The sequence below is a fragment of the Chroicocephalus ridibundus genome, chromosome 3 (genome assembly GCF_963924245.1).
Source record: "Chroicocephalus ridibundus chromosome 3, bChrRid1.1, whole genome shotgun sequence".
In the NCBI taxonomy this organism is placed as follows: Eukaryota; Metazoa; Chordata; class Aves; order Charadriiformes; family Laridae; genus Chroicocephalus; species Chroicocephalus ridibundus.
The window spans coordinates 96,847,959-96,875,313 of NC_086286.1; the positions used below are offsets into that span (position 1 = coordinate 96,847,959).

General features: G+C 40.0%; 1 protein-coding gene across 6 annotated transcripts in view; it reads right to left on the reverse strand.

Moving 5' to 3' along the window:
- Positions 1 to 27,355, reverse strand: part of COL19A1 (collagen type XIX alpha 1 chain) — a 220,136-nt gene that overhangs the window by 142,966 nt on the left and 49,815 nt on the right. For 5 of the 6 annotated variants that reach the window (XM_063330242.1, XM_063330244.1, XM_063330243.1 and 2 more), the window contains 3 exons: positions 27,248 to 27,301; positions 8,924 to 8,977; positions 715 to 759 (listed from right to left, as the gene is read on the reverse strand). In XM_063330242.1, the coding sequence (XP_063186312.1) occupies positions 715 to 759; positions 8,924 to 8,977; positions 27,248 to 27,301 (153 nt within the window). The remainder of the gene's footprint in view (positions 1 to 714; positions 760 to 8,923; positions 8,978 to 27,247; positions 27,302 to 27,355) is intronic. The other variant, XM_063330245.1, reaches the window with a different exon arrangement.

A 27,355-nucleotide genomic window follows, 5' to 3' on the forward strand; every position in this document is an offset into this window, starting at 1 on the left:
GACAACTTGCCAGTCCATCAGGCAAAGGGACTGAACTTCCAGTCTGGGGAAGAGGTAAATGCACCTGCATTCAGCTTGGCCACTGGCAGTCAAGTCAACACACTCCGAATCAGATGTATGCAGAAAACAAAACTCATGTTAACTACTGTGTAGGCACACCAAAGTATATAAACGAAAATTAACCTTTTTAAATTAACAGTCAGTTATGCTGTAGCAAATGTTGAATTTTGCTATTGCAGTAAATGTATGTTCTTAGGAAAAAAGTGTGTAAAACATTTAGTAGTTACGATCAACACAGTAAGTTCCTCTAAAATTTTTAAGGTATAAAAGCAATAATTCACTACTACAAATACCTACACATCATCTCATCATACATTCCATACTGTAGAAATAAGCTTTTACTAGTTAGCATAGAAATAAGATAGCAGTAAACAGTAGTGGAGTCCAGTGGTTATGGTTCTGTTAGATTTTATTATTAAATCTTTTCTTAAAAAAAAAAAAGACAAGGTGTTTCTAAAAGAACAACTGTTGACACTAATTAACACATAAAAATCTTCTTATTCTTATGCATTTCAGGAATAATTTACACGGCAAAAAAATAAGAATTTTATCATGAAAGACTTAAGGAAGACCTTCAGAACAAAACTGTACTTGGCTGGCCATATATCAAGTTGTTACACCAAAAAAATAAGTAACGTGGACAGAATAATTTACCTTTTCACCTTCTTCACCTTTACTACCTGCAAAGCCACGTTCACCCTGGAACACAAAACAATAAAATAAAAATCTCAAACGTAAACATTCTTCAAATAATGGCATTCTTTACAATAGTTTTATTGCACTGGATTTTTCTTGTGGTATTAAAACAGAATAAATAATTCGGATATCAATTCTCTCTTATTCAAAAAAGTGTGAAACCTCTACAAAAAAATGACACAGCTTTCCACAGTTTTGTCAATTAATAGTAGTCATCTTTCCATTCAGCCTTAGGGATCTTCTTGGCTTTAAAAATTCTGAACTATTCATTGATATTAAATCCACTCATTACAGTTCTGCTATTCTTCTGCAGAACCAGTTTTAATACATTTATTCCTATTAATACCTTTATTTTAATTTTTAAATGTTAATAGTCAGCTATGAAGGCCTCCAAAACCCAGAACAATTGAGAAAAATATAGAGATACAGTTTACTGAAAGAAAACTCATTCCTTTCATTTCAAAAACCACACCAAATTACCTAAGCATTAAAAAAAAAAAACCCAAAACCCAGAAGGGGTGAGTTTTGAAATATTAATTCAAGCCCAGCTTATTTCAGCAGATGACTGAATTCTTTATTTTATGATCTTTCAATAAAAAGATCTGTTAATAATGCTCTTCCTGCTGCAATTTGATAAGTTTTAACTCAGAAAAAGATCTTAATGTACAATCTTACCCTATTAATGTCTTTGCTAAACTCTTTGCCAAATTTGGCTGGCTACATTCAAACAAGAATAACCCTGCTTTAGGTCTTTATTAACGTATACTTGTATGTTTTGTGAGATATACAGCAGACATACAGACAAAATTATATACTTGAAGCACAATAACTACCTAATAAAAAAACCCCTGAACATTCTCTTTCTCCCTCAAATCATCTAGCAGGAGGCAGATTGCATGTCTTTGCCAGTCTCTAGAATCCAGTCTCACCACCTCAGTACAACGCACATGATTTTTACAGGTCTGAGGATGAAAAGACTGGAAAATTTCCAAGGGAAAGCATATGGTGTTTTCTAAATTACTTTCAAAAAATTAAGATGAGCAATATCTAAATATTCTTTCACCCTTCAGAGAGTGTAATTTCCTTATATAGAACTCTAAGGTTTAAGTGAGGTTAACTAGAACAGCAGGCTACAACTTGCAAAATTTCTAGCAGCATTTTGTCAAATCTTTCAAGTGATATAGCATCAGGTACTACACATCTAGGAACTAAATTTAAAGCTTTGGAGGTGTGCAGATGTACAGGTTATCAAATAGTTCTGGACTCTTCATCAACTACCTACACTGGCTGCTTTTTGTTAGTTTCTTTTGGCTGGGGTGACTCATACAATCAACAGCTCAGGGGTCAATTTTAGATGCATGCCCAAGACCAAGCACGCAAAATGGGATCTAGTGAAATAACCTTCCCTATGCTCTCACCTAAAAATGAGTGGTTAATTACTGAAATAATTTCTGAACTTATGCAACTTCTGTTCTGCTCATCTAGTTTCCCTTTCTCATGAAAGGTTGGACCAGATGATCTTTGAGGTCCCCTCCAACCTGGGTTGTTCTATGATTCTACGGTTCCCACTCTTCTCGAACTGTTGGATGTACAACACAGCTAACACATACAAATTTGACAGATTCCTAGAGGTAAAATATTTTATTGATTTTGCTTTCCCACTTGTGAGACTGCATATCCTGTCTTTACTCATTTCCCCATTCATTATATAAAAATTATTCTTAGAGTAAAAATTCCTCTGGTTGTAACTTGTGTCCACTGCCTTTTGTCCCTTCACTGTACATCTCTGACAAGAGTCTGGCTCTGGCTTCTCTGCACCCTCCCAGTTCTTACAGACAGCAATGAGTCTGAACACCATCCCCCACCCTCGTCCTTTCCAAATTATCTTATCTTAAGGCTGAACAAACCCAGCTGCCTCAGTCTCGCCTTGTACATCATGGGCTCCAAGCCCCTGGCTATCTTGGTGGGCCTCCACTTGGCTCACGCCAATGAGCTGCTCTTTATTCTCTCCTGGGGAGCTCTAAACTGGACATAGAACTCCAGATGCAGTCTCACAGGTGATAATCACTTCTGATCTGCTGTCCATGCTCTTGCTAAGGCAGCCCAAGATGCAGTTGGCCTTCTCCACCACTAGGCCACCCAGCAGGACTTCCACCTCCTATTCTGTAGAGCTGCTTTCTAGCAATTTGGCACCTAGCCTGCGTTGTTGCATAAGGCTATTCCTTCTCAGAGGCAGGACCTCATGTTTGCCATTGCTTAACTTCCCGAGTTCTGCATTAGCTCATTTCTCCAGTGTGTTGAGGTCCCACTGAATATCATTCTTGCCCTACCTTCCAGCACACTTCCCCATATTTGATAACATCCATGAACTTGCTGAGAATCCCATCATCCAGGTTATTAATAAAGACACTAAATAATACTGTCCTCAGTATCACCCCATGGGGGATGACACTAGTTATTAGGTAGCAGTTGGAATGCATAGTGGTTATTCCACCTTTGAGCCCAGCAATCCAACCAACCTTCCACTCACGTTATTGTCCATTTATCCAGCCCATATCTCACAGATTTGACTACAACGATATGATGAGACTATGCCAAAAACCTGGCTGAAGTCAAGGTATAAAACATCCACTGCTCTCCCCTAATCCACACAGTCAGTCATCTTAGAATTGGCAATCAGGTTGGTCAGCCACGGTTTGTCCTCGATGAATCCATACTGGCTGTTCCCAGTTGCCACCTTCTTGAGTGTGGCAAGCAGGTCATGGGAGATGATCCTCCCCCTCTACTCTGCCTTGGTGAGGCCGCACCTGGAGTACTGTGTCCAGTTCTGGGCTCCCCGGTTCAAGAAGGACAGGGAACTGCTGGAGAGGGTGCAGCAGAGGGCTACCAAGATGATTAGGGGACTCAAACACCTCTCTTATGAAGAAAAGCTGAGGGATTTGGGTCTCTTCAGTCTGGAAAAAAGACAACTGAGGGGTGACCTTATCAACACTTATAAATACTTAAAGGGTGGGTGTCAGGAGGATGGGGCCAGACTCTTTTCAGTGGTGCCCAGGGACAGGACAAGAGGTAATGGGCACAAACTTGAACATAGGAAGTTCCATCTCAACATGAGGAGGAACCTCTTTACTTTGAGGGTGGCAGAGCCCTGGAACAGGCTGCCCAGAGAGGTGGTGGAGTCTCCATCTCTGGAGACATTCAAAACCCCCCTGGACGCGTTCCTGTGCAACCTGCTTTAGGTGACCTTGCTCTGGCAGGGGGGTTGGACTAGATGATCTCCAGAGGTCCCTTCCAACCCCTACCCATTCTGTGATTCTAGTCCTTCGTGTGCTTAGAAATGGCTTCCAGGGTTTCCTATATAATTTTTCCAGGGACAGAGGTGAGGCTGACTGGCCTGCAGTACCCTGGATCCTTCTTGAAGATGAATGTGATGTTTGCCTGTTTCCAGTCATAGAATCTTCATGGTTGGAATGGACCTTTGAGATCGAGTCCAACCATATACACACACACAAAAATACCTAACCCTACAACCTCTGCCACTAGAGCATGCCCTGAAGTACCACATCTAGATGTTTCTTAAACACCTCTAGGGATGGTGACTCAACCACCTCCCTGGGCAGGCTGTTCCAGTGCCTGACCACTCTTTCAGTAAAGTAATTCTTCCTAATATCTAATCTAAACCTCCCCTGCCGCAACTTCAGGCCATTTCCTCTGGTCCTGTCCTTATTCACCTGGGAGAAGAGGCCAACACCCACCTCTCTCCAACCTCCTTTCAGGTAGTTGGAGAGGGCAATGAGGTCTCCCTTCAGCCTCCTCTTCTCCAAGATAAACATGTCCAGCTCCCTCAGCCTCTCCTCATATGACTTGGTCTCCAGACCCCCCACCAGCCTGGTAGCTCTCCTCTGGACACGCTCCAGCACTTCAATGTCCCTCTTGTACAGAGGGGCCCAGAACTGAACACAGGACTCGAGGTGAGGCCTCACCAGTGCCGAGTACAGAGGCACGGTCACTTCCCAACTCCTGCTGGCCACGCTATTCCTGATACAAGCTAGAATGCTGTTGGCCTTCTTGGCCACCTGGCCACACTGCTGGCTCATGTTAAGCTGGCCATCCACCAGCACCCCCAGGTCCTTTTCTGCCGGGCAGCTTTCCAGCCACTCTGCCCCAAGCCTGTAGCGTTGCTTGGGGTTGTTGTGACCGAAATGCAGGACCCGGCACTTGGCCTTATTAAACCTCACACAGTTGGCCTTGGCCCATCGATCCAGCCTGTCCAGGTCCCTCTGTAGAGCCTTCCTACCCTCAAGCAGATCAACACTCCCACCTGGTTTGGTGTCGTCTGCAAACTTACTGAGGGTGCACTCAATCCCCTCATCCAGATCATTGATGAAGATATTAAACAAAACTGGCCCCGAAACTGAGCCCTGAGGGACACCACTGGTGACGGGCCACCAAGAGGATTTCACCCCATTAATCACAACTCTCTGGGCACGGCCATCCAGCCAGTTTTTAACCCAGCGAAGAGCACACTTGTCTATGCCATCATTCGTCACCTTCTCCAGGAGAATGCTGTGGGGGACGCTGTCAAAAGCCTTACCAAAGTCCAGACAGACAACGTCCACAGCCTTCCCCGCGTCCAGAAGGCAGGTCACATGGTCATAGAAAGAGATCAGGTTGGTTAAGCAGGACCTCCCTTTCCTAAACCCTTGCTGGCTGGCCCTGATCCCTTGGCTGCCATGCACTTGCCGCGAGAGCTCACTCAAGATGATCCTCTCCATGATCTTTCCTGGTATCGAGAATCAGAAACCTCCAGTCATCATAAACCTCCCCTAGTCATCATGATCTTTTGATAACGACAGAGGACAGGCTTGCCGTGACATCAGCCGGCTCCCTCAGCAGACCTGGATGCATACTATTTGGTATCTTGCAAACGTCCAAGTAGTTCAAGTGCTCCTTAACGCTCTCTTCCCCTTCAGTGGGCAATGGTTTATTCTCACACACTATGCTAGGAGTTGTAAGTAACCTAGAAGGCCTGAGGGCAAACTTTATTAGTCAAAACGACATGAGGGTACTCTTGGCCTCTTCCACATGTCCCACCCCATTAAGCAGTGGGTCAACATTTTCTTCAGCCTTGTTTTTGCTACAAATGTACTTAACAGAAGCCCTTCATGCTGCCCTTCAAATCCCTCATTAGTTTTAATTCCAGATGAGTTTTTGGTTTCCTAACTCCATCACCACACGCTCTGGCAATGTTCCTATATTCCTACTGGGTATCTCATCCCTGCTTCCACTGTTTACTTTCTTTTTGTGCCCTTGTTCATCAATGCTGGCCTTCTGCCATACTTGCTCAACTCCCTGCACATCAGCATGGACTGTTCTTGGGGTTTCGGGAAGCTGTCCTTGAAGATCAACCAGCTGGGCTCCTGAGGTCTGAAGGACAGTCTTGATCACTCCTTGGCCTCCTCTTTGCCAGACTCAACAAACTTAGTTCCTTGAAACTCTCCTCAAAGGTCTTGTTTTCTAGGCCCTTGAACATACACTAGCTCCCCACTGGACCCTCACTGGTTTCTCCACATCTCTTGAAGAAGTGAGCATGGAAGAACCCCCAAACATGACACAGCATACCAGATGCAGCACCACCAAGCAAAGAGCGGAAAATATCTTTCCCCGATCTGTCAGCTGCAATTTTACTCATAGTCCAATACGTGCTTTGCTTTATTCCCAATAGGGGAACACTATTAGCTCATAATTCAGCCTTTTGTGTACCTCCAGGTCCTTTTCAGCAATGCTGCTGCTCAACCAGTCAGTTCTCTGCCTGTACCAATGTGTGGGGTGATTAACTAATTCCTTCTTTTTAAAACATACAGTCTAATTGCCCAGATTTTTTGCACATATTTGAACTAGAGAAAATATGAAATGCACTCAGAAAGCATAGAGAAAGAAGTTTAGGTAATTTCCACTTGCCAGCATTAAAAAAAAAAACAACCAACAATATTAGCCACTGGTAGCTTACATCAAAGAATTCAAATATTGCAGAAATAAAAATGTGAAAGTTGTAAAATAACACATTTATGACTGACTTAATATGAGAATATTGCCATGCAAGGGAGAATTTAAGTTAGGCAAAACATTTCACGCACACATTTTCATGGATAATCACTGATTATTTGTCTTGATACTGCAGGATTGCTGATTTGATTTTCAGTGTTTTAAATATGCCTGCAGTACGAGTCAATGAGATCCTGACTTTGAACTTATAAATTGATAGATTGCGGTAAGCATGTTGTGGAACTCAATGCTGGCTACCTCATCTGCAGAAAATAAGTTCCTTCCTTCCCTTCGTGCTACATTACAGGAAGTATCTGCCTAAAGATACACAAATCAGCCCTTTGCACCAAGGTCACACTGCAGAACACTTTCTTGAAATTTTAATATGAACAAAATAATGGGGGTTTTATGTAGTCCCTTAATTTTTGGAAGCAGCAGAACTATTTCCCCTGCAATTTTCTAAAAGGAATTATCTGGACAGATGCATGTGACATTAAGATTTCATTCCAAATACTTACGGTTAAACACAGCTGCAATCAACAGAAAACAAAATCTGACCATGAAGAGAGTCAGGCAACATTAACAAATATTACCAGCAAGGTCTACAATACAGATGTCTCTTTTTGCAAGTTCTGGCCTTCCTACACTATTCCACCTCTGGAGAGAACTGAAAGATTAAAATGGAAGAGCGGAAGCAGCAGTGCTGTCCTTCATCTCATTTTGCTGATACCATGAGACTCAAATTTCAAATTTTTTAATCTGCTTTCTTGGGGCTGGATAGACCTGCATAGTTCTGAGACTTAGGTGACTGCTCTTAACAATCAGGTTCGAGACCACCTAAGAAACCTGAAGGTGCACAAGTCATAAAATCACAGAATTGTTAGGGTTGGAAGGGACCTTAAAGATCATCTAGTTCCAGCCCTCACTGCCATGGGCAGGGACATATCCCACTAGATCAGATTGCTCAGAGTCCCATCCAGCCTGGCCTTAAAAACTTCCAGGGATGGGGCTTCCACCACCTCTCTGGGCAACCTGTTCCAGTTTGCCCAAATCCAGAAGGACCTGGACAGGCTTGAGAGGTGGGCCCGTGTGAACCTCATGAGGTTCAACAGGGCCAAGTGTAAGGTCCTGCACATGGGTTGGGGCAATCCCAAGCACAAATACAGGCTGGGTGGAGAACAGATTGTGAGCAGCCCTGAGGGGAAGGACTTGTGAGTGTTGGTGGATGAGAAGCTTAACATGACCTGTCACTGTGTTTGCAGCCCAGAAAGCCAACTGCATCCTGGGCTGCATCAAAAGAAGCATGGCCAGCAGGTCAAGGGAGGCAATTCTGACCCTCTACTGCACTCTCGTGAGATCCCACCTGGAGTACCACATCCAGCTCTGGGGCCCCCAACATAAGAAGGACATGAACCTGTTCAAGCGGGTCCAGAGAAGGCCATGAAAATGACGAGAGGGCTGGAACACCTATCCTGTGAATACAGGCTGAGAGAGTTGGAGTTTCTCAGCCTGGAGAAGAGAAAGCTCTGGGGAGACCTTATAGCCCCTTCTAGTACTTAAAGGGGGCCTACAGGAAAGATAGGGAAAGACTCCTTATCAGGGAGTGTTAGCAATAGAATGAGAGGTAACGGTTTTAAATGGAAAGAGAGCAGATTTAGACTAGATATTAGGAAGAAATTGTTCACTGTGAGGGTGGTGAGACACTGCAAGAGGTTGACAAGAGAAGCTGTGGATGTCCCATTCCTGGGAGTGTTCAAGGCCAGGCTGGATGGGGCTTTGAGCAGCCTGGTCTAGTGGAAGGTGTCCCTGCCCATGGCAGGGAGGTTGGAACTAGATGATCTTTAGGGACCCTTCCAACCTGAACCATTCTATGATTCTATACCAATAGGCAAGTTTCTGACACCACACCACACGCCCTCTCTCTTTTGAAAGAGAAGCTGACAGTAAAGTTCCTGTCACATTATGTAACTCAATCTGGATATGTAATTCAAAAACAATTTATGTACATACTGGACAGCTGGCAAAAAGTATGTTGAGAGTAAAGATGCATAAAATGAGGGGTTTTTTGTTTGTTTGTTTTGTTGCAGGTTTTTTGTTTGGTTGCTTGGTTGGGTTTTTTTACCTTGGAACCAGTAAGACCAGGTATGCCAGGAGCACCTACTAAGCCAGCTTCCCCCTGAAACAAAACGTACATAGTCATCATTTTACAGACCTAACTCATGACTGAGCTAAATTAAGAGAAAAAAAGACATCTGGACATGTGTTGCTTCTCATTCCTCTTCTACAGAGCAGCTGAATTGATTTCTAAGGTTCTTTATGTCTGTTGACTTGTATTTGGTTAAAATACTTTCCAAATATTAGGCAATTGGCAATTACAGGTTATCTAATTATGCAGCAGATATAGCTGTAGATTGCTTCAGACAACTGGATAACAAAAAAGATTAGAGGGTTTAGATCACATGGAAACCTTTAAGTTTTATTTTATGGTCTGATTCAGAAAAAAATACTTCAGAAGACAGTTGCATACTACCCACATACCTAAAATCCCAACAAGGGCAACACAGCTTCTACTCTCTCCCTAATACCTATTTAGGTGCTTGAGCCCACTGGGGTCTACACTTAAACCATTAGGCGCCACAGGGAGTACATGCAAACCACAGTTGTACATAGGAAGCTGACTGCTGGTTTCTAGGCTCCACTCAACGGGGAGTTTTAGATCTTTCCCCTGTCTCTATGGGAGTGCACAACCTACTCATCAGGAGGAAATGCAAATCTTGATCCTGTGCAATCAGGCAGACAAAATTCTCTTTCTCCTACTTCCTAAGTGAATGTTCTGTGTATGTTGTTGAATTACTGCCTCCTCTACCCCATGTTTTAAAAGAGCAAAATAAGTCAGCTGTACAGTTGACTACTAGTCACCCTCTGCCCCTCAAACTACTTTCTCCTTGCAATGCCCATGAAAAATTAAGAATCTGATTTGGGTTTGTAAATTCCACTCAAGAAACCAGATGCTTAAGAGTTATGCTCAGCAACTGAGCGTAAGTACAAACAAGCACCTTATAATAAAAATTTTTTTAAAAGGTAGCTATCCAAGCTGAATAACGGGGTAAACTTCACCTTCAATACCTGAAAAAGGACTAATTGAGCAAAAGGGAAAAAAAAAAAAAGCTCTGAGGTGAAAGCTACAGACAATTCAATTCTGCCTTTAATATAGGGCTTTCCAAGGAAAAGGTACAGCTAAAAACTTAGTAATATCTCATTTAGAATTAAAATATAAAATATTGCAGCAGTTTCCTTTTCCATTCCTTCTTAGCAAAGTGTGTTAGTTATAGACCTAGTGAGAACCAGACTCTGCCACTCAGTGCTGAGAACGACCCTCCATTTACAGATTCGTGAAATATGTCACCATGAAGTACAGGAATTTTGGTCTCAATAAGTCTAAAGTTACTGACCTAAGTTCTGTTAGAAGAATTCATCCATGCTCATAAGAACTTGAGTGAGAGCTTAGAAGACTTATTAAAGGAATCTAAAATCAAAATGCTTTCTCCATTCCATTCATGGGTCTTAATTCCTTGACAGAAGTTTGCCCTAGTAACTTGCACACCATCCAATTCAGTTTTCTAGCCAAGCCAGAATTCAGCAACAAAAGAAAGTTTTGGAAGTTCACTCATTTGATTCCAAGCCAAGCAGAAGACAAATGCCTCAGACACACAAAAAGAACAGAGACAAAGGAAAGACTCCAGTCTCTCTTAAAAACAGAAAGAGCCAATAAAAGAACAATTACTCATCAAAATGATACGAGTAATTAAGCAAATAAATACAAAGCACTCATGGTATACAACAATTAAAATACAGCTTAAAATATCTTGTTAAAATGGCATTTTTCTAACTCCACTCATGGAACACTTTCCAGCATCTTCCTTCCAGCACCCCTCTGTAAAAATAGATGCTAGCGTGCTGGGGAAAAATTCTGATTAATCATTACAAGCAATCCTTAGCCCTTCATTTTCTCCAGATTTTTAACATGAATTCAGAAAAATTCTTCAGAGTCTAATGGTTAATAGATAATAATATTTCACCTTCCCTGCAATACTGCATCATTGTATACTAGAAGAAACCCACATTCACTTTTTTTTTGTGGAGACTAGCCAGAGGTGTTTTGCCTTGCACTTTTTAATCAGTGCTCTACAAATTATTATCCCTTCAACACAACAATGCAAAAATAACCTCCTACATCAATACTGATTCTTATTAAATCTAAAATGATTAATGTTGTGCTTGCTTTAACTATTTTGGAAACATGCAGTGTATTTATAATCATGGTTCTTAATGTATTTATCATTTATTGATTTTGCAGCTTGTAACTGTACTGCAACACCCTATAAAATTAGAGATTCAGTTTATATCTAAAGGTTTTCAAGATAGAGTAAGATGCTTTGTATCTGTACACTTAGCAACTTCCTTAGAATGCATTTACATTAATTTTTATACCTTGACTTCCACATTTAGCTATTTTTTCCCCTGAAATAAGAGACTTTCCCATTAAAAAAGATTAAAAGAAAATAAAAGGAGAGGCTGTCTTAACATACAAGTATGTGAACTTAATAAAGTGCATTGGTTACTTGTACTACCAAACAATATGGTGCCAAAAATTAATTAGGCACCACATTATCTAATCACTGAAAAAAAAAAAAAAGTTGAGAGAAACTTGTATTAATCACCTGGAATGCATTTTGCTATTTGGAACATTTTGGGCATTAACATGATTTATAATGGCAAACATGCTGGAACGTCGTAAGATTCTCTTCAATGCTGGGAAAGAGAAACAATTACTATTAAATACTTTAAGCATTTTGCAGATACGATCCTGCGAAATTCAAAACAAAACAAAACCACCAAGAAGCAGTCAGATGCTTCTCCATCCTCAATATGAAACACAAACATTTTTCCTTTTATTTTTCAGTTTACTGGGGCACTGCCAGGAGCTTGATTTACAGAATAGACTTGGTACTCCAGCGTTCCTAGCAAGGAAAACTCATCTTAATAGAAGTATAATCAGCGCGGTCAAACACTACTTACTGTTTTGATAATTTATGGATATGTGCCTTCCATTACCCTAAGTATGCCAGACCCCTGGAATAATCTAATAGCCTGGTGTTTTAAAATGAGGACAACTATTTTTAGCATTGCAGAAATGGAGCGGAATGTTCAACAACGTACTGTCAGAGGGCTCGAGCAGCATCCTCCCCATGAAGCACGTACTGAGCCAGTCCAGAGCCACCAGTCGGGGCAGAGCTTTGCCTTTAACAAATAAAAATCCCACACCAATTATACACCATTATACGACACCTTCCTTGGCCTACTGGAATATTTCCTTCTTTCTTTAAACGGGCTCCTGTTAATGGTTAGGATCACCCAATAGAATATTAATTACATAAAAATATATTCAGCTGATATTTATGCAGACTTGCCCCATGAATCTCCTGCATAAGTCATGTCAGGAAGTTTCTGCTAAATATTATGACCTTTTGGTTTCACTGCCTCTACTGATCCTTTTCTTCCCTTTTGGTTACTGATGAACTACCAGTTCTCAGCACTATTTACTCAGTGCTATCCTTGATGCAAACTTGACCCATGGGAGCAAGCATAAGATCCTCCATTAAAATAATCTGACAAAGAAGAGCTTGTGATGGCTAAATATTTTGTTTTCTTTGCTCTGTCCTGCTTCCACAGCAGCCCCAGCAGAGCAGGTACATCATAGCTTGGGCAAGGATGCAAGGGCTGGTCAGAGGACTCTTGTGTCCTTGTGATCAGGGCTCCTGTGGCTTTTTTATGTAGCTGCTCAAGAGAATGACAAACGAGAATAGCCCTACTGCTCTTGTTTGCACCTAATAACATAATTTGAGTTCAGGAGGCATCAATTTTTTCTCATTCCCAACCCTTCCTAATAACCATCTTTGGGACAAGTCTGACTTGTCTATCCCATTCAGGCAACTAGATGATAATACACTCCAAATTAAACTACACTTGAAAATTTATGTTTCGGTGCTTTGCATGCAAACTACTGAATCAGCAGCCAGAGGCAGCTCAGAGCTTCAGAGAACAAGGCCAAAGGGCTCCTTACTCCCGACTACACTCTTCAGTTGGCAGAGTTTCCTTTTTTGCTATTAGCATGCCTTAAAAAACATGCAACTTGCACAATTTCTACATTCAAATATGTAAAAGCACACATATTTCACAAATAAACTACATAAGTCAAAAGTTTGTTTCTATATTTTGCTCCCATGAATTATTTTCACGCAACATGAGGCTCTGAAAACCTTAGAAGAAAGGATCACTCCATTTAGTTTTATGCATAACTACAGGCCGGCGTATTGCCTTTTTTTTTTTTCTTTCGAAAACTGATAACGAACTGACTGAAGCCTTTTTATAGATGTCAAGGAGCAGGTTTTATATAGTCAAAACAAATATCAGCAGGAGCAGAGCCTCTGCTGTCAGTAGGTGTTCTTTCTGCATTTGGCAAATACAAGTGGTATTCACCGCTATTGTATGTCCTTGAAGAAGTGACAACTGCCGCCTTCTTGACCTTCTTCATCAAGAAGCGATGACTCAGTCCAGAAGGCACATTTCCAGTCACAACTCTTAAATGCCACCGATTTCAAATAGAACAGAATTGGACTGCAAGGAACTAAACAGCAAATAGAGGAGAAAAATGAAGGCAGAACATATTATCGGCACAGAACGAGGACCTTGGGTAGTTTGGGTTTAGTTCCTCAGTTGTGAGAGGAAACTAATTAGCCCCTGTGGAGCCCTTAGGGGCTGTAATGACGGAGCTTTACAAGCAAGGAGAAAGTTCTAGGCAATGCAGAAGAGCAGTGGAACAGGATAGCTTCTTCTTTTGTCTCACACTGTCCTAGAGCCTGAAGGGCCTTTACAATTTTTTCCTCTACTGTTCAGACTTGAGTCAAATGAGTCAACAGCTTTTTAATGGCCCACCATCCGGTTACATTCCTTCAGTAAGAAAGGTAAGATGCATACTTTACTGCATAGAAGTGGATAATGTTGGGAGATTGGTGGATAATGTTGGGAGCGGTGGAGACATGAATTGAACATGGGCTTGAAAACAATCCAGTTCAGTTGACCTATAACACCATACACAGAGCATAAAGAAAATACAAACAAAAACCATGAGAATGTTTCCTGTAGAGTACTGAGAACAGACAAATAGGCTTCTGGCTGCAAAAGGTTCTCAAAGATTCATAATGTCTTATGGATTAACAGTTTAGAAAATTAAGTCTAGACAGTTGGATATTTCTATCATCTGAAGCAACACAGTAGAAAAAAATCTGAAAGGATCTTATAGTCATGGATAACGGACAGATTTTTATAACTGTTTTTTCCCTTACAGTAGATCTGTCAAAAGAAAAATTGCCTGATTTACACACCGTCTATTGATTTATTGTTAACCCAGCCATAACATGGCATTAAAGCAAATCTAAATCCTATTAAAGTTTCAACAGAACGGGAAATTCATCTTGACCTTTTAGCAAGACGACCTTGCTAAAATAATATTTGAAATGCAATAATGCTAAATATAAAGTAAAACACATTATCCAGTATTAATGAATTGCTGAGGTCTTTTCAAAATATTAAAATATGAGTATTATATTCACCATAATAATTGGAGAGCCCGAAGTTTACTTTACTGCAGGAATTATCATTATCGTCACCATCGCTATCCACTTCCATAACCTGAAGATTCAGGAGGCAGATTCTCAGCTAGTACCAATGTCAGTTTACACTAACAAAGATCTCTCCCACAGACTATTAAACACTATTAAGTCTAATGTCTTACCACATAGATACAAAATGCAAAAAAACAGTAGCAAAACTAAAGATTTAAGGTGAATCAAAAATAAATTGACTGTATATAGACTGGAATTTCCAATCTAGGAACTAACTCAGATGAGTACTTTTTCTGAAATACCATATTACTGGTGTGCTTGTGTTGCTGCAAACCTCCTATCAACTATTGATAAATAGAGCAGTTTAAGATACAGTTTCTATGTCTCCATTTACACTCAGAAGTTTAAGACTTTCCCAAGAAATATATCTCCTCACTTAAAAAAAAAAAAAAATGCTTGTGGCATTTGATGTAGTGTGGGGACGGGCTAGTATTTGGATGAAGAGGACATACCAACCATGCATCTAGGACTCCAACAGACAGTTCCCCATCTGTGAATCTGGGATCAGTGGATCTACTGTCAGCACAGGAGCCATAGGAACTGCTCCCTGAGGGTAAGTCTCCAGGTGTCCCCCATTACTACCAATTCTCAGCAGCTTTGTAGGGAGCAGTGACATCTCAGCCTAGTAGGACTGTGACTTTTCCTTTCAGGCCCTTTTCTTAGCCTCTTTGAGGCTTGTTAGCCTACTCCATACCCCACATCTGGGATGCCTGACAGAAAGTAGTCCACTATCCGAGGGGCACAGGCTCTCTGCATGAGTTTTTAATCATCCTCTCACTAAACCCCAATATTTATTTAGAGAATCAACACTACTGTGACAGCCATTTCTCCAGCTGCATTCCTTTCTCATGCTTCCGAGGTTCAGCAGAAGTACTGCCAGTACACTATATTCTACAGGGTGGTATTTCTGGCTGTTTCACAACTGGCATTATAACCCTGTCACTGCAAAGAGCCATGCATTTTTGTTAACAGTTCCTGAAGTCTCACCTTCGTCCACCTCACGGATTTGATAGCAGAAAAGAAAAATGCTCCGATGAAAGTATGAAGAAATGGGGCAGGGGAGAGTGGGAAGACAAAACTGGCTGTAGTCACTGTTATATTACACATCCTACTGGCTAGTTCTGGCTCTGAGAGTTTACATTAATCAAAGATGATTTGTAAGAGCATCCTGATACTCTACTATTTCCACTGCTGGTTTTGCCAGCAGAGTTGCTATCACAGCACTGACTAACAAATGCCACAAAGATCATAATTTCTTCCACTCACAGTTCTTAAAACAAAACAAAGCCCCCAAAGTGTAATTAAATAAGCAGGCCACTATTGAGACAACCTCTCTCCAATTATTCAGCAAGCTGTTATGTGGCTTACAACAAAATCAATAAGGAATAGCATTGTACGCTGTTCTCATCTGTTAAGTAGTTTAAGTAGTTTCCCATCTTCGCTCTTCCCTCCCAGCCGTGGGTGCATCTCTATCAATATTGTAGGCTCCTCCTAGCAGGGAATTTCTTCTACTCCAGGCTTGTGCCACACAAGAAAGTCCCAAGACCTTCTCATATTATGGGAAGACACATGAACACAGAGTGTGACAGCTATACCCCAGAAGTCTGTCATTCTCCTTCCATGCATACTCTTTAAGGGAATTTTCATTCTAAGAAGTGGAGAGATAAATGAGCATTTATTGAGATCTTATTGTCAATAGCTATAAACAAACTGCTGTGCATCATCCACATGTAAAGGTAACAGGTTACAACTATTAAAGTTAACTATAAATTAATTTCTCCTATTTAGTATCTGTCTTATTATGAACTAAAATGATGCTATTTTCATTTGTAAGGGAAAATCAGCAGAACTGCCATTCACAACAAAAAGGCAGCACAGTGAAAGGGGTGTTAATTCTGAAGAAAAAGTATCAGCTGACTAGCTTCTCAGTATCTGTTTAAAAAAAAAAAAAGTCTGGCTTGTGTGAGGTACTTGTTAAATACAAATCAAACACCTGTCAACCAGCTGGGCCGCGTGTGTCACTGCTGAGCCATCTGCAGAAACACACCCCGCGCCAGTTGCTTTACTTAGTGTGGCCTGGGAACAAGAATCCATTAGACAGAAAGTCAACAGTGGAATTAGCAGCACTTTTTCTTTTAGTGCCCTTCCACTTACTTGTTTGACTTCTTGTGTTTCTATTTTTGGGAGCCTCATGCCAGAGCAACAGTGCTGACTGCTGATTAGACAAGACTTGGCCCGGCCTCAGCGTGTCACGTTGATTTAATCGATTCAGACTTGAAACATGCAGTATGAATATTAGGTGTTGATAAATACTGGCTAGCAGTGAGAATTAAAAAAACACCACCACAACATCCTGTTTTTCAATACCTATGAATGATTTAACTATGCGAATAAAAAGCAGGGGTTTTTTGTCCAACAACTTGGTATCTACACATGAAAAAAAAAGCAATTTACACAGAATTTAGAATACAAAACTTACATTACAATTTCTAAGTTTTTGGGGGAAAAATTATATTCATTGACATTAAAAATTCACATCTTAGCTGGATTTATTTAAACAATTATGTGACTAATACAATTCACCCATCAAAAAAAGGGCAGAGAAGTATTAATAGTTAATAGGTCACAAGTCATGGCAGCCAACAGTATTATCTTTAACCTCTGTACGATTTGTACTACACATTGGTCTAACAATTTTTTTTCCTAAATTTCATGCACTACTTGTAATAGAAGTTGTTAGCCATGGAGAAAATACTGTAGAAGAAAACACTGCTATATACAAATTAAATTGCAGTAACGTTAAGTTATTGATTTTTAAATTATCCTAATATAGATCAATGATTCATCAGGTCAGAAATCTAGTATTTGGTGAAGTTCAATCTCTAATTCCTCAAAAGAAAACAAACCAACCTAAGCAAAACGTGTCAGACAAGCTGTGCAATGCTGCAGTACAGTGAGAAAGTTCCTTCCTCTCCGATTAGTCCATCTCCTGCAACACACTGCTGCCAACCTTTACAACACCAAGTCTTGCCATAACGGGTAATTTTCCTTAAAGCTATACTTTCTGATGAGATGTGTAAAGACTAGAATATTAGTTTCAAAACCTACAGTCTCTAGCCCTCGCAACTGAAAGAGAAAAAAAATAAAAATCTATATGCCACAGAAACCTCACAGAAAGAACCCAATAAATATAATTCAAGAACAATTGAAGAAAAATCCTCAATCCCCCCGCCCTTTCAAAGTCCGTAAGGTCCTGACTGAGGCTTTTCAAACATAGTTAAGAATCCCGGAGCCAGGCAGGCTCACAGCTGGAGTATTCATGAATCTCTGATTAGGGAACAAAGAGCTGCATTTAATGACTGCATTATTTAACAGCCGCATTATTTTTTACTTCCACGTTACATAAGACGCTAACAAAAGCCTGTCCTGCATGGCAGCGTGCCACCCTCAGTTTTGCTCCCAGCAGCCCAGACCCCTGTGAGATGGCCGGTGACCTCTGGTTTCTCTGGCCACACCTCACAGCACAATAGCGGCCACTGCACGCCGGGCCCCCATCACCGGCCGCGTTCTGCTGGTTATTACAGTTTTCATTGCAAATACCACAGGGTAGACCCGGCGTCCACCCCCGCTCTTATCTCACCAGTGTCACCCGCCTGAAGGAGCCCATGGCTTTGATGCTGAGCAATACAAGCATTAGTGTCTGGCTCCCAAAACACATTTGCACTTTTGTTCTACTGAGAAGTACTAATCTGATTTTGAGGGAAACCACAAGAGGACAGAAGACAATGCCACAACTTTCCTCAAATGGGTTAGCTGACAGACTGAAGCATAATTTTTTTTTCCCCTCAAAAAGCAATGATTCTTTAATTAAAAATGAAGGCTCTGCTCACCAAGAGTACACAATCTACAGCGGACACTAACACCATTCCCCCCAGAATGGAAATAACATCCAGGCAGTGTCACCGCACGCAAGGTAATTTGATTCCACGGAGCTTTCTATGGAGAACCAAACTGAACTGCTGTCATTTAGCTTTAGGAATTGAAAAACCAGGGAGCTCAACAGTTCCTGGAGCTGTGAACTGCAAAAATTACCTAATAAGGCAAAAATAAGTCAGCCCAGCAGACAGCTCTCTGGAAACAAATTTATGATCAAAGGCTTTCAAAACACTTCGTTGTAACGCTAAGGAGGGAGTGAGAGCAAGCAAGAACTATACATGCTGAAGCACTGAAGCAAGTTTTGTAAAACGGAATGGTCTAAAGTATATTTGCCCAGTAAAATTTTTAGAAAGCATATTTATGGACCATAAAGCTATTGAGAGTTACTGTTTTCATATTCATCCATCTCTTAAAGTCAGATACATGTTAATTACTCACAAAAGTATCACTGAAAACACAAACAGAACACAAAACCCATGTCATATTTGTTGCTGTAATAAATGATATCAAACTGCCTGATTTCTAATGGCCAGCAATTCTCAAACTCAAAGCTTTAAACACAGTGGTAATAAAATTTCCAATTGGAAAACCATTGTTTGTCTTTTTTGAGGCTAATCTATTTACTTGTTTACCCATAAAACCATTTTTTTTAAAATTTACACCTGATTTCCTATTAAATATGTCACAATTCTCCTATTTTGAAAAGCTTTCTGATGTCATATACTTTTTCCTATGTTAGTGATTATACTCTTTTTATCTCTTTTGGAGACTCTAGACTAAAGCAGTACAAAGATTTTTCCAAAGCTGCATAACTGGCACAACTTATGTCCATACCTGATCTAAAAATATTGAAATATAACTGATTAGCAACGACAGGAGCTTAGAAATTGGATGGCACTGAACAAAAGACAGACAAACTGAGTAAGATGGCTTTAAGCAGTACCTATCCAGTGCTCCACATGCATTTTTGGAAGCTTTCTCAGAGATGCTGATGAGCTACTTCGGAAATATCTTGACCCCTTTCAAGGATCTGTACAGCACATGAAATGTGGAAGGCACTGTGTCCAGAGATCTTTCGAGACAGCTGCAAGGAAAAGACTGCATTACTGTAAGCTCAACACCAATGTCTCCTCAGATTTGTATATTTGCACTAGTGATTGATGCTCCAGGAGCATATGCTCAACTGGCATAATAGGCCATATATCCATGGCTCTTCAACAAAGTCAAATATGCCTTGGAACATTCTAAGCAGCATTTCCATGGTCCAGCTGAAGCAACGGGGAAAGCAGGTCAATGGTCACAAGGATCTTTATAATGACACGATCTGATTTGGATGTACATTTAACAAGTTTCCGGTTGTGGATTTTATGACATAGCTGGCCCTGAAGACTTGCCCCTGGAGTAACTCAGTATGGAGATCAGTATTAAAAGCATCTCTGAAAGTAATTTGAAGTTGCATGCTATACTAGCACATCATTTATAATTTTTTTTCCAAAATTTTAAATTATGTATATATATTTAAGTCATGTTGGAAAACAAAGCACTGGACATTTCTAAGCCATTTTTTATATTGAGCTTCTGAATTCAACTTCTTAAAAGAATAATCTTATAATGCAGCAGTTCTCAAACTCATTTTCTCAGGTATCACTAAGGGAAAGGAGAGCTCTTCCCACCAGGCAGTGCAAAGCAGGCTCTTCGGGAAGTGTTAACATGCCGTTTTGATGCAGCGCGCATACCACAAATGGTATCTAGATCACATTTTGGGGACCCTTTTACTAATTATTTCCTTACCTGTACCAAATATAAAGAGAATCCTATTACAAAAGGGTAAACGAATTTAACAAGAATAAAATCATCAGTGTTAGGTTTCAGAGTCAGCTAAAACTGAAGAAAACACCCTGATAACAGACTTGAGAAAACTGGTTACAGATAATCATCTCATACAGTTAAATGAGAAGACAACCACCACAAACAGCATTACATATTCTAATCTTATTATCTTCTAGTTCAAAAAATACATGACTTCATGACACTTTTTTAGGCCATTGTCACAAATATGTCCAAGTGAACAAAAGAAGGAACAATCCTACTGCGCAGTTTCAAGTAAACCCAATCTCATTTTCATAACTCTTGAAGTACAAATAGCACTCATACGCTTGGTAGAGCTCTTGAAATGTACACTCATTTTTTTTCTCGCATCTGACTTTGAATATAAATCAAAGTTGTGTAGTGATAAACATTGTTTTTATTCACATAAGCATTTCTTTCTCCTTTCAGTCTGTCTAAACTGTTTATTTTATTAATACACTGCGGGAGCACCCATACAGTACAGTAGCAAATGCACAGCATATTGAACGTTTCACTGCTGCTTCAGGCTTACTGTGCAAAATCAGCTATTTTTAAAAGCTTACTCAATGTATTTAATATTTTAGGATGGCTGTTTATAATCTAGATTGCAAAAAATTAGTGCAAAAAACTACAACAGTAAAGCTAAGCCATTTGAAAGTCAAGTATTAGAAGTGAATGGTGTCACAAGTATTACACAAAATGTAATTTAAGAAACATAAATGCATCATCTCCATCACTATGAATCATATACCATCAACCATAACCAAGCAACTGCCATGAAGGTTTGGATAAAGGGGAACTGAAACAAACAGTTTGGTAAGTCTTCTGACTTTTCTGAATTACATTTCTGGCTACATCAATTTTATTTTTCAGAATGTAGTAACAGAGAAAGAAGAAAAAGTATTTTCATAATAGAAAAAGATAGACAAATATGGATGGGATGGCCAATAACAGAGCCAATTACTCACCTTCAGCAGCTTGAGTCCTTTGAGCCTTGCTGCCATCAGCACATTCTCAGAAGCTTAAGAGCTTTTTGGCTAGCAGGACCCATAAAACACATAAGCCGTAACTCCCCAAGAGGCTGAGTACCTTATATCAAAGTACATGCCATGACGGCAACCTATCTCTCAGAACCAGGAACTCTCCCACTAAACTTTTCAAGTACACGGAGATCGTCCATCCCCTAAAACGTGGTATGCCAAACAGTTAAGAAGTTCATCTTGACTGCCACAAAATCACAGACCAACCAAAAAAAAAACCAACCAAAACCATACAGGACTACATCCCCTAGCATCTGGGACATAAATAAACTTTTAATTTGGAGGTTCATTATCATGGCATTATAGACCCAGAAGCAAAGAGAAGGAAAGGACTTGAGGTATTCAGCTGAATGACACAAGTAGTGCAGGAAACAGAAAAATCTCAACTATACGGAGGCAAATCAAACCCAGCTTGCTTGAGTTTACAAAAAGCTCAGGAAAGGGACAGAATGAACTCCCCATAAATGAGAACAAAAAGATCTGGTGGCCTTTTTATTTTTTATTTTTTTTCCTTCTCCTCATAGAAGGTATAAGAACACATTTTTAAGGCTGGAATACCTTATTTGGAAGGCCTAGAAGTAATACTACAAAAGGAGGACCCAACACACTATACGCTTCATGCAAAGTCTAATTGTTTCATCGTCTGGAAGAGTGGAGAGACTAACCCTGTTCTCTCCCAATACAAAACGGATAGCAGGGAACTTGACCATCCTTATCTGTGTCAGTCCCCCAGTAGGCGCTATGGAAAGGACCTGCACACATGCAACCTGTACAGAGTAAAACACTATGACTTCAGTAAAGGAGAAGCCTGTGGTTCTCACCAACAGGACAGTCTTCTCACCATTTCCGTATGACAGGAACACTAGGAAAATAAACTTTTTTAATAGGAATACTTTCCAACAGTGTATCAACCTTGCTCGGACGACACCAGTGGTGTGATGAAGATCATTCTTACTGGCAATCAGTTCTTGTCATCATAATGAGGTTAGTTTAACTGCTAGATCAGTGTTGCTTAGCTTGTGAGGCCTGATTTGCAGCAGACCGGTGACTGTCATCCTACACCTTAGAGCACTCCAGTCACCTCAAACCTCTGCTTCAGGGACAGATTTAATTTCTCAGGCCATATAGCCAGCACTCTGGCTGCAATCCAATTATACTAAATGACTGCAGAAGTGTATCCAGAGAAAATTTCACTTGCTAATCACAAAAAAGTAGGCTAACACAGTGCTTCCCTTGACATGTGTTTCTTCTATCCTCACAAACTTTGTTGAACATCTCCAGAAGGCCAAGGCATAAGGTCTCGCACGCATACTGATTCTTATTTACCATAACATTCCAGTTCTTCTTGTATCATGATTTGACAGATACCTTGAAGAAGTGTACCCGGAAAGCTAAGCTACAAATCAGTCCTGATTGCAGGAAGGGAACCATGGCAACGTATTCCAGATCTTCTGGCAGTCTGCAAATGAAGCAAGTTTCCTTCCAAGGGAGGACTACTACCCTCTTATTTTTTAGAACTATAAACTAAGACCACAGAACTCTCTCTTCTGATACTCCCGAGAATTTCCTCTGTTGCCCTAAGTAGGATCTACTGTTTAAAAAAATATCTCTTAAGACAGTTCCCTGAAAAAGGATAAGGATGAAGGAACTAGGTAGTTAGACATCAAATAGAGTGGTATATATGCGATGGTGTCCACGATCTACTGTGGTGTGACTTTGGGGGGCTGAGGTAGGGCTCCACAGGAACTGCATTTGATTCTTGACTCTCTAGGTTGGTCATCAGCGCTGTCACACTGACTGCTTTTGTCCTGAAGGCAGATGAGACAACACGCACATTATGGTCTGTTGCTAGTCAGAGGGAACCTCATTTTTTACTTTGGCAGCTTGCAAGAACTGCAGTAGAAAAATCAGTAAAGCTGCAGAACCACGGCCTGAACACTCATGTGTTTTCCTTTGGGTGTCAAGGCTATTCTTATGTCATCCTAGAGTCATCAAGACTTAAACTTTGTTCTCCGTATTAGCAGATCCAACCTCTCAAATAGCAAGAGTCTCCTAGAAGTCTACGCCCCTTATATCTGCACCAATTAGCCAGCGTGACTCTTGCAAAACCACTGCAGCATTTAGTGATTGGGAAATTATGTTGTCAGCTATAATATGTCTTAAAAATGACATAAGGCCAAATGTCATATTTGAAGACAGACTGAAGATATGTGAGGTACACAATCTATTTTCACACTTTAGATCCCTGAAAATGAAGGCCATATATGAAGCCTTACAAACATCTCATTTACACAGATCTTGAAAATTAAGTATATGACCATGGAGCACATTCCAGGGAGATTCTCCTGGTCAGATTTTCTCAAGTAATAAAGCGTATTGGACAGGATTATTCTAACTTTAGTTTCTCACTACTATGTCAGATATATTTGAGCTAATCAATTCTACAGGCCTTTCAAGAGACAAAATTATCTCATTCTAAGCTAAACTTCTAAAATAGGTCAAATGAATTGATATTGTTGCTTACTCATAGCAACATCAGCAAGATCTGCCATGTAGTTTTTCTCTGAACCTTTGCCCAGGGAAGCAAGTATAAACACTGGAGTATTGCAGCGGATAGTTTTGGGGTGTATCAGAAAGAGCCCCTTCTGCTCTCTGAAGCCTCAAACTGCATTTACATAAAAATAATTGATTCATTTCTTTTTCCTATTTCTAATCAGTGACTCAGGAGGCTCATCTGCACAAAGCCTAGAAAAATACAGTGTGGGAAAACAAAAATAGCCACACCAGTCGAATAAATGTAACATTTCCAACAAAAGATAATGCATATTGAAGGGTTTAAGAGGATAAACAAACAGCAGTAACTCCTGAGAAAGCCACCCCAGCATTGCCCAGTTGACACCTCAACTTCCTGTAACGTAGGAGATGCCTTTATATATAACAGTGCTTAGAGTATTTTTATTCCTTTACTTCATTCAGTTGTCTTTGAATCTATGTACATTTTTAGTATCCCAAATATCACAGAAAAAGGAGCACAAAAATAACAGACACACATAAATTCACATAGCTCTTAATGCATCAGCTGAGAGACAGAACATGTTAACACCCTCACAACACCAGGAAAAGAAAGTGATTCTACCTCCAGAAAGGAGCTGATAATTCCACACAGCACCGTACTACTCTGCACAGATGTGACAACTCCAGCTAGCAGAAGCTGGGTGGCTGGATCTCAGTTCCCTCAGCTATGCACACACAAAATGTTTTGTTTGCCTTCCCCCCCACCCCAACAGTTTTTGGTTTTGCCCGTTTCAGATTCCATGGTAGTTTATTTTTAATTTGTAACAATGGTATGGCTTTTATGTAGCCTGAATTAAAAGAGTTCTAATGTTTAGGAAAAGTACAGTGTCTTTATATTAAATGTGATTTGACTGTTGAGCCTTACGTAAACTAACAGGAGCTTTGGGATTTGGCCTGACAGCGAATCTGCAAGGCGCTAAGCGAAAAAAACCCAAACAGTATTAACCATGGAAACTGTAGTAATAACTTGTACTGGAAAAGCAATGTAGCCTGGTAATTTTAGAGATAGATAACATCAGAGAAGGAACCGCAGAAAGAGCCAAGGGAAAACACAGCTTCATTCTAGATCAATCGCATTCAATCTACAATGTTTTACAGTAACTCTTTCCATTAATTCACATCTGGGAGCACAGTAAAGTAAAAACTGTCTAGTTGGATCAAATCAAAGGTTTCTCTAGTCAAGTATATACCTACAATTGTGGCAACAACAGATGTCTATGGAAAAGATAACAACAGGACAACAATAAAGGCTTCTCCAGTGGGTTTCACAGATTTCAGCATCTTGGAGCTGAAGAACTTTCAGACAAGCAGCAGTATGCGTCTGACACACTCCATGGATTTTTATTCCATCAACTTTCTAAAAAATTTTCAGACTGTTTAAATCCTGTGGCAGAGTGTTCAAACTGTAATCAAGTAATTGGAAGAATGAGCCCTTTCTAGCCTTTTTGGAATTGCTATCAGATAGGTTTGATGCTCTAGTTTGCACACTGAAAAGGAGAGTAAAATAAATAAATAAATCCCCATTAATCTTTTCTGTTCCACTCATGATTGTATAGAGCACAGAATAGGACACATTTCATCTCAGTTGTCCCTTTTTCAAAATGAAGTCCACATTGTCACACCGTAATTGAAAGATGCCCAACGTTCTTGATCACTCTTCACACTTCCTCCGAACTTTTTCCAGTAATATTAGATCCACTTTGAGATGTGGGAACCAGATCCATATACATCATTCAAGATGCAGCACAAAATGGTTTCATTAATAACAGTGACATTAAAATGTTTTTGCTTTGTTCCCTGTTCTCTTCCTAATCATTTCTAAGTTATGTTTGTTAATTTGACTTGTACTTAACAGTGACATATGTTTTCACTGATCTGTAATTCCAAGACTGCTTACCTGAACAGTAACAGCTAGTCCGGAGCCCATGAAATACATAATGTTTGCTTTGTTTTTCCACTTCATCTGCATCACTTTGTTCTCTTAGTTTTACATGTCACTATGATTCGGTCCCTCAACGTTGCAAAGTCCTTTGAACGTCTTTGCAGCCTGCTCTCCATTTTTCTACCACATATAACTCAGCATCAGCAGCTAATATTCTTATTTTAACTCATGTCCTTGGTAATATTACATATCTACCTTCCATTTTTAACATAACACAATTTGAGACAGAAACATTAAGCAAAAATAAAAGATAATTTCATAATTCTATAACCTGTTAACTACAGATTTTAAACCTGACAGTTAAAGTGAAACTCTACTTTCAGTACTTAGAAATCTGGATAATTAAAAAATAAACTAAACCCTCTGCCATTACTAAAATTTTGCATACATGTGAAAGCAGCATGTCAACCAAGAAAGTGCAATATTGGAATTCTGAGCCTCTGGCTGCAACAGCTGCTTTTAAAAGGCATGCTTGTTTATGGGACTGAAAGAATAGGAACTTGAAGTACCCTACGAAATTGATATACTGACTAAATTGACAGAATTGAGGGTTGAGGACTGAAATAGTGATGCTAAAGATGCCCTGAAATTAAAAAAAAAAATAAAAAAAAACCAATGAAGTGCACTAACGCATGTATCTGGAGAGTTTCATTCAGTCATATATTAACCAACTTCCATGTATACACAGAAAATCCACTATTTCTTTCAACTGTTACTATGGAACAGTAAAATAAAAACCACAAGAGGACAAATGATTAGAAACTCCGCCAACATGCTGTTTTCTCAATGTTACAAGGGCTGTCTTCCATACTGAAGATGTTGGATTATAGACTGGTGGACTTCCTCTAATACAGCTAACCAGCTCTGAACTCAAACCCATACAACTGCCTTAATTCACACACTAACATTGTGAAATCAAGCGAAATTTATCCTCTTGAATACACAGGAGACTGACACGCCTTCTCAGCCATGGCTTGTTCCTAAGTCTTCACTTATAGGTCAATGGTGTTTATCTCAAACCTCTACTACATGCCCTGTTGAGACCATAAAAACTCTTTTCAAGGCTTGCAGACCACAAACTGCACAGTGGAACGAGTGGCTTCCTTTGCTTCTGTATAGCCCTCCCCTTCTAGAAAAAAAAAAAAAACAAAAAACAACCAAACAAGTTCACCTGCAGAGAACACTATTGGTCTGAGTAGCTTTTTCAATGTGCTACAAAAACATGGCAGTGCAGGTAAAATAATCTCATATTTTAACAGAAGTGCTCTGGCCTCCCGTTTCTGTACATAACTACAGATAAACCACTGACATGATCAACACTTCCTGTAAGTCAAATTACATATCAATATACACAAACGTACCTTTTCTCCAGGAAGACCAGGAACACCATCCTGTCCTTTTGCACCCATTTCACCCTACAAAATAAAGCATTCAGTTAGGAGTTCTAAAGACTTCTGAGGTTAACAACT